Genomic DNA, 8036 nt, shown 5'->3' with positions numbered 1-8036 from the left:
CTTCCATAGTTATTCGATGTATAATTTTGTTTTTCTATATGAGTTATATAATCGTATTTTCTTATATTTGACATAAATAAAATCTTTAACATTCGATGTATAAATAACCAACCAAATCATAGCTATTGTCCATTACCACAACTTTGGTTTGTCCTAAGGTGCATACTTTTCTACTAAACCAAAAAAATCCAGACTCAATAATAATGAGTTTACTTGTTACATTTTAAAATATTAATAAACTACAAACAAGATTTTCCCATTGCTTTATGAAATATCTTGTGTTTGTCACTTGTAATCCAAAGTCCAAACATGATATCCTTTAAACACAAGGGAAATCTTGCAAAAATATAAATCATATGAATCAATTAAAATATAGCACAAAAGTAGAGGGAAGTCAAGTGTAAATTTACCTTATCCTCTGCCTTCACTTTCAAACCCATAGTATGTGGTGGGAGTTGCATCCACTTAAAAATGGTGCCCAAATTCTGCAGCCAAAGACCATGGAGGCATGCACTTTATCATCAAAACACCCACAATTTAACCAGGTATGTTCCTTCTTTAACCTCAAATTACCATGAAAGTGTTTTAAAATGTTTTGCATGCATATATTCAATCATAGTTTTAGCATGAACATGTATGAAACTTGATTGTAATATAGAGAAATACTCAATCTTGATGTTCTTTTTTTCTATTTGAAATTTATGGTTTTATGAACTAATTCCTCAACTTAGAAAGCCTGAATTTATAAACTTGTACAACACAAAACTTGAAATCTGTACTTTTATAGTGTTGATGTATCATGCATTATTATACCATAGACTTAATTGATTGTTCTTACAATAAATAATAATCCTTTAGAGTTATTTTCTTGTTCCTTTTTTTTGTTTTGTTGTTAATATACTTATCTAAACATATTTATAGTCACAAAAAAACATACAAGTTGACAAAATTTTAACTCTGGTGGTTAAAACTTTTTTGTCCAAAATTTTAACTCTGTCGCTTTAGGCCTCCAAAAAAGTTGAGCTGCCACGCACACTGTGATTTAATTTCTCCAAATTTAGTATCTATAGGTTTTACCCGGTAGCATCATTGTTGGGTGATTTCAAATCTTCATCATGGGGTTCCTTCCCCCCTCATTTATACTTCAAACATACTCATATCGGACGCTCAGAGGTCCATGAACAAATAATAAGACGACGAAGACAGCTTATTCGCGCCTATATCGAACCAGATCAACCTGCTATAGTTTCTACACATGAGGATGATATCTCTAAAGCAACGTTAATATGGAGGGCGATCAAATTACCAATCTATTCCGTTGCACTGGTTCCCTTGACTGTAAGTGGTTCAAAAACGATGCATCACTCGTGTCATGCAGGCCGATGAAATGACATTGATGTCTGCAGGTGGGAACCGCAGCAGCTTATCTGCAAACAGGGTTATGTTCAGCCAAGCAATATATTCTACTGCTGTCTTCGTCGGTTCTTATTATCACATGGCTCAATTTAAGGTAACAAAATCCCAAATTCATGAGGTAAAATTTACACATTTGGTATGGAAAGTATGTTCATATAGTGTGTAATCTGGACAGCAACGACGTTTATGATTTTGATACAGGAGCAGATATAAATAAGAAAGAATCAGTTGTTAACATGATCGGCAGGTAAATAATAATTTACTGACTAATCAGTTTTTGCTCTTTACGTCTCTAAAATTTGTATCGTGTGTCTTTGCAGTCGGTCAGGGACCCTTATGGCTGCATTATTATTACTCGGTGTCGGCTCAATGGGGCTCATGTGGGCATCGATGGAAGCTGGAAATGTGAGGTCAATGTTGCTACTAGCTTCTGCAATCACTTGTGGTTACATATATCAGGTACGAATACTATAGTTTCCATTATGCTTAGCTTGTAGCACTTTACAACTAACTTGTTATAGTGTCCGCCTTTCCGGTTGAGTTACCGGGGTCTTGGTGAACCGTTGTGTTTTGCAGCTTTCGGTCCGTTTGCAACCACCGCCTTTTACCTGTTGCAGGGCGGTAGCACGGCACCAATAACTAGCACAATTCTATCGGCTTCGGTCCTAGTTGGCATTACAACATCTCTAATTTTGTTTTGTAGCCACTTTCATCAGGTAATATTATTTACTTATAAACGGGTCGAGTTGTGTTTTTAAGTTTCTTAGAAGTTTTATTGCAAACTCAGATTGCAGGTGATAAAGCAGTAGGAAAACTCTCTCCATTGGTAAGTAGTTTTTCAAATCACAACCACCCACACGGGTTGGTATAAAAATCTAAATAGGCTCGGGTTCACTTATACAGGTGAGGATTGGCACAGAAACAGGTTCAAATGTGGTGAAAATGGCGGTTATTTTCCTCTATTCACTTCTGGTTATTCTTGGCATCTGTAAAGCTCTTCCAATCACTTCCATTGTAAGCTTTTCAAATTATTATTTTTTTAAAAACAAGTGTATAAAAACTGACCCGAGTTTTGTGATGCAGGTTATGTGTGCGCTTACAGTACCTATGGGCAAGCTCGTGGTCAGCTTCGTTTCAGATAACCACCAGGTCAGTTGCAAAATCACAAAACTTTCTGTAAAATGTCAAGATGATTAACGCATTTAACGGGATTTGTTCTTGCAGGACAATATTAAGATATTTATGGCGAAATATTTTTGTGTTCGGTTGCATGCGTTGTTTGGAGCCGCTTTGGCTGCTGGCATGGTAGCAGCCAGGATTATAACAAGAAATAATGTACTAAGACCAATATTGACTTGATTACCATATCAAGATCAGGATCCTAAACTCGTTTTATGAGTTTAATTAAAAAATGAGTGTTTGTACAACGGTTTTTAGTAATATTAATGAACCCATGTACATGTTCCAAATTTTGTCATTAATCGAGGATATTTTCGACATTCTACTTAGTTAACAACTTAACACTAGTATAAAAATGAAAATAAAAATAAAAACATATATGTAGACAAGGAAAAACCTAATTATCTATAATAATATGCATTGGACATGGGACAGATATTATTATATTAAAGAGTTTGCATTCACAATTAAAAAAGTTATGAACAATGCACAATTTAATCAGGAGTCGAATATTTACATGGTTCAGTGAAGAGCTTGATTAAACACAAGTCAACAACACTTGAGAGATGCCTAACTACATAAAATCTGAATCTTATTTTGCGCCATTGCGCTTGTGTTGAGAGGGGTGGTATATACAAAACTAAGGTAACTACTTACATGTAACCTGAGAATCAATAGAGTCCTAAAAACTTCCACCAGAAACCACCAACAACTGCCCAGATCAGTGCGTTTACGCATGCCATAATGAACCCGATTCTGAAGATATCTGGGAGGTCTACATAACCAGCTGGTAACAAAAGACAGAGAAAACAAACGCATCATTTTTATGCTGTGACAACATTAATGTCAATCAAGTTCAGGTACGAATGTTGATAAATTGGTGGCAATTTCAACTTGCTTATGAATGCGTAGATAAGTCAATTCATGTTATGTTTAATCTCAAAGGAGTCAAAATAGTAAAGTCAACAAATTATCTATTAACTTCTACATTTTGGCATAAAGCACCCAACCGCTATAAGTTATAGCTTAAAAACATATTTAAAAAGTTTTTTAACAAATAATCCGGTTAAACGGGTCACCCCCAAACCGACAGGTTGACTGACCCGAACCAAACCCGTTTATCTAAACGTGCTCATGGGTTAGACCAAAACTGACCCAAACCCACGAATTCGTGTTATGTTATTTTGACCCGTTAACCCACCCGCACATATTACCAATACAAAAGAAAACACACCTCCAAAGTAAACAGCAGCCTGCCCGCTACTATAATGAGTTAAAGCACCAAACAAATTTGTATTGTAAGCTAAGGCAAGTGCAGCCAACACCCGGGGCACCCCAGCCGCCACTTGCATAGCAAGAAAAGCCGAATATAAAGCTCCAACATGACCGGTTTGGCTTGCAAACATGTAATGTATCAAGAAATAAACTGCCTGAAGAAGACAAAAAGCCACAGGCCAGCTTAATGACAATGACTGCAAAATAACCGCAACATAACCCGATACCCATTGAACGATCCCAAGTTCAGTTAACTGGCTAGCCATGCCCACGAGTACTGCAAACCAAGCTAACGTGTCCCATGCTGAAGTTTCTTTTAAGCAGTCTTCCCATTCAAGCACTCCTAATAATAATAGTATTGATAATGCAATCATTGCAGTAAGAACACTCGATATCCCAATTGCATCCCTATGTAGAGAACGAACAAGTCACATCAGTATTTTGAGTTTGGTGTATGCATGAAACCGAAAATGACCTGTAGCCGAATAACGAATCCAAACAAAAACCGACAGTTGGGTTTTATGTTTTTTGTAAAACCAAGTTGTCGGTTCGGTTTCGGTTTTGTATGTATCTAAAAATGGAAAAAGCGATCAAACCGAATTTATCGGTCTTTAATTAATTTATTTTTGTTTAGAATGTTCATTAACTTATAAGAATCTAATAAATGGTCTAACTAAAATAAATTAGCTCAAATGTATAATAATTAGTTAATTATTTATTAATTAAAATGATTTAGGCCCAAAAATTTCAAGCCCAGATGGTAAGAGAAAAACGAACGGTTTTCAAAAACTCAAAATTCGATATTTTTTTCATTCATTATTTTGGGCAAATTTGTTTTGCCCAAAAATTCCAAGACCAAATCGTAAAACCAAAAAAATCCAAACCAAAAACTGAAACCGAACGATTTTCAAAAACTCAAAAATCGAATTTCGGTTTTTGGCTTAGTTAGAGCCAAAAACGGACCCATGCATATCCCTGCTTGGAGTTAAGGGGTGTTTGGATGTACATTATGGAAGTGAATATTAATACCCGAACACCCATAGAGAGATGGCTAGAACCATGGTGGCAATCATGACCCACTCGTTGGTTGTGACCGGACCCATAAGTTCAAGTTTCTTTGCAGCCATAGCAGGGGCATCCGGCGTGTCTTTGGTTTCTGGCGGGTATAATTTGTACAAGATATATGGAGTAACTAGCAGTGATACAAAAGCAGGTACACTAGCTGCTATGAACCATTCAATCCACGGGTCTGCAACCACCACCCCGAGTCCCTCGGCTAGTTGCAGACATAACAGATTTTGTGCTGCAGCAGTCAAGAAAAGAGCACTAGAGTAACCAGAACACTGTCATTGATTATTTACAATTGTGTAAGCATTTAAACACCAAAACATTTGAATTCAGCTAAATTGTTATCATACAAATTCAAGATTTCAATTTTTAACATTTTACATCAGTCATATTGTTTTTCTTTTATAATTTAAAGAACATAAAAGACCTTTTGATTAAAATATCCAAAATGCTAGTAACAGAGTCTCATGATTCGTTTAAGTATTTAAATTAAATCATTTTGTTACTTTATTTTTGTTTTGTTTATTGTTATTACAATTATCGCCGTACATACTTTGTTTTGTTTATTTTGCCACCAATATTTTTAACCACCCGGGCCCACATATTTCGGCATTCTTGGGACGGCCCAGGATTTCATTAAGGTGTGCAGTGTTCGGTTTGGGTTGGTTTTGGGCTTAAACAATACCAAAACTTCGGTTTTTAAATATTTGAAAATCGTTCGGTTTCAGTTTTCGGTTTGGCTTCAGTTTTTTCAGCTTTGCCATTTGAGCTTGAAAATTCTGGGCCTAAAAGAAGAATTTGGGCCCAATTTCATTTTGTTATCGAATAATTAAATGATTATTATAAATTTGGTCTAAAACATTTGAGTGACAATGTGACATATTTACTAAATTCTTATAATTTACTTTAAATAAAATTAAGAATCTATAAATTCGGTTTGGTTCGGATTTTACAAAAACATAAAATCAAGCCGTCGGCTTTAGTTTTTCAGTTTCACGCACACCCCTAAATTAATTACCTGGAATTGTGACTGAACAAGATAGGATCCAAGCTTTTTAGCCGACGGATCATTCGGTTTACTCCCAGCCGAAACCGACAACGACTTAATAATCGGCAAGAACACCCCACCTGCCCGAGCAGTAGTACTAGGCATTGCGGGCGCGATCAAAGTCTCACTCAAGGTCAACCCGTACGACAAACCCAACGTACTCTTTCCTAACCACTTCACAAAATAAGTAGCAATCCTATCACCCAATCCAGTCTTAACAAACCCTCTAGCAAAAAAGAAGGAAATCACAATCAACCAAATAACTTCATTAGTAAACGCATTAAACGCAGCCGAAAATGATAAAGTGTCGGTTAAAACCGTTGTGGTTAAACCGAGAAAAGCCCATGCACCGACTGGTAATGGTGATAAGACCAGTCCAGCAATGGTGGAGATGAATATGGAGAGGAGTTGCCATGCTTGATCGGTGATTTCGAGTGGTTTGGGGATGATGAAACGTACGGTTAAGCCGAATGCGAGTGAGGTTGCTAGTGGGAGGAGTTTGGCGCCTTGGAAGGTGAATTTTGGTGGTTTGGTGATTGGATTGGTGTTGTTGTTGGATGATGGTGTTGCGGTTAATTGTCGGAGTGGTTTCGGCTGTGGTGATCGGAAGAATGATGGTTTAGTGGATGATCGGTGGTGTAGAAGGTGGTTGATGGTGTATGAGGAGAATGAAGAGGAGAATACTGCATAGGTTTCCATTAACGTTGATTTACAGAACAAGTGTTTGAGTGCTAGCTTATGGTTGTGAGTATTGGGTAAGAGACTGTGTGGCTGTGCATGGTCTCACGTTTTATCTATTGCTCATGTTACTTTATAACATGTTTGAAATTTAAAACAACGACCGACTCTATCACTTGTTCGTATTCGTTCGTTAAATTTTTGTTGGAAAAACGGTCGGTTCACGAACATTTTGCCAAACAGGACAAACGGTCGGTTCACGAACATTTTACCAAACAAAATTTCGTATCCGAAAGTAACTAGACAAATGTAAAAGAACGAACCTAAACGAACACATTACCAAATGTTCGCGAACACATGTGAACAGGCGTAACCTTTGTTCGTGTTTGTTCGTTAAGGTAACCGAACGAAATTCACTTTACATGTCTGTTCAATTATTAAACAGACGAATATAAATGAACTTCCCGCCGAACAACTCACGATTGTTGGTTCGTTTACAATCCTAGTTGTGTCCATGTCCCCTACGTTGTTGGACACGTTCATAAGAATTCCTCGCCTGTAAGCTTATCAAGCACTTCTAAATGATTTAATGAAACACTAGGGTATAGGCCCGCGTGACACGCGGGTGGAATAACATGTCACTACAAATAATCAATTTAAACATAAGGTTAAATTAACATAATAGTTGTTCATAGTTTGTTACCAAACTATCATAAAATTACATTGTCAATAAGTTCAAACATAAAAATTACAATAATAACTTAAATTAAACCAAACCCCCAAAAGATATTAACAAAAACACTAACCATGTTGTTTTATATTAAAACATCATCAAAGTCTTCAAAAGTTATAAGAACACCAACTGCCCTTTCTTAAACACCTGAAAATTTTTAAAATCAACACAATATTCAATTAAACTAAACTTTAAATAACAACATTTTTAATAAATACTAAAATATAAGAATTACAAAGTTGTTATCTACAACCTACAAATCTAATGTTACAAAATTTAGTTATTAGTAAGTCTAAAAAGATGTTTGAAATAAACTTCTTTCATTAAATATATCAACAATATCTAAAGCATTAATATATTACCTTCTAATTCATCATCGGAGAACAAACTTTCGGGATAACCATCATAATCACTTTCATAGTTTTCACATTCCTCTAGCCATTTCACCTTCAAACTCACCTCCCGTTCCAACTCAAAATGTGCAATTTGTTTTCTATGATTAGATAACTTCAACATATCTAACTCTCTCAAAAGGAACAACTCATCACATGACAATACTTGTTTAGGATTAAAATTTTTATGTTGTCCATTCTCAAAGTTGATAACAACTTTGTTTTGATTTGGATAAAAAAAAACAAT

General features: G+C 35.8%; 2 protein-coding genes across 2 annotated transcripts; one reads left to right on the top strand and one right to left on the bottom strand.

Moving 5' to 3' along the window:
• Positions 1 to 378: 378 nt before the first annotated feature.
• On the top strand, positions 379 to 2896 carry LOC143609664 (2-carboxy-1,4-naphthoquinone phytyltransferase, chloroplastic-like). Its single transcript, XM_077084357.1, has 10 exons — positions 379 to 545; positions 1071 to 1338; positions 1407 to 1510; positions 1592 to 1663; positions 1737 to 1875; positions 1938 to 2132; positions 2204 to 2242; positions 2320 to 2430; positions 2500 to 2565; positions 2641 to 2896. The coding sequence occupies exons 1-10, from the start codon at positions 472 to 474 to the stop codon at positions 2773 to 2775; spliced, it is 1203 nt and encodes a 400-aa protein (XP_076940472.1). The 5' UTR covers positions 379 to 471; the 3' UTR covers positions 2776 to 2896.
• Positions 2897 to 2979: 83 nt separating this feature from the next.
• On the bottom strand, positions 2980 to 6706 carry LOC143609665 (dicarboxylate transporter 2.1, chloroplastic-like). The gene is made up of 4 exons (XM_077084358.1): positions 5957 to 6706; positions 4900 to 5213; positions 3830 to 4278; positions 2980 to 3382 (listed from the first exon to the last, which is right to left on the bottom strand). The coding sequence occupies exons 1-4, from the start codon at positions 6683 to 6685 to the stop codon at positions 3267 to 3269; spliced, it is 1608 nt and encodes a 535-aa protein (XP_076940473.1). The 5' UTR covers positions 6686 to 6706; the 3' UTR covers positions 2980 to 3266.
• Between the last annotated feature and the right edge of the window lie 1330 nt (positions 6707 to 8036).

The sequence above is a fragment of the Bidens hawaiensis genome, unplaced genomic scaffold, assembly GCF_021521415.1.
Source record: "Bidens hawaiensis isolate Kalapana, Puna unplaced genomic scaffold, B.hawaiensis_p1.1 tig00008721_1, whole genome shotgun sequence".
In the NCBI taxonomy this organism is placed as follows: Eukaryota; Viridiplantae; Streptophyta; class Magnoliopsida; order Asterales; family Asteraceae; genus Bidens; species Bidens hawaiensis.
The sequence above is the reverse complement of the archived record's forward strand: the minus strand, read 5'-3'. Positions and strand labels throughout refer to the sequence as shown.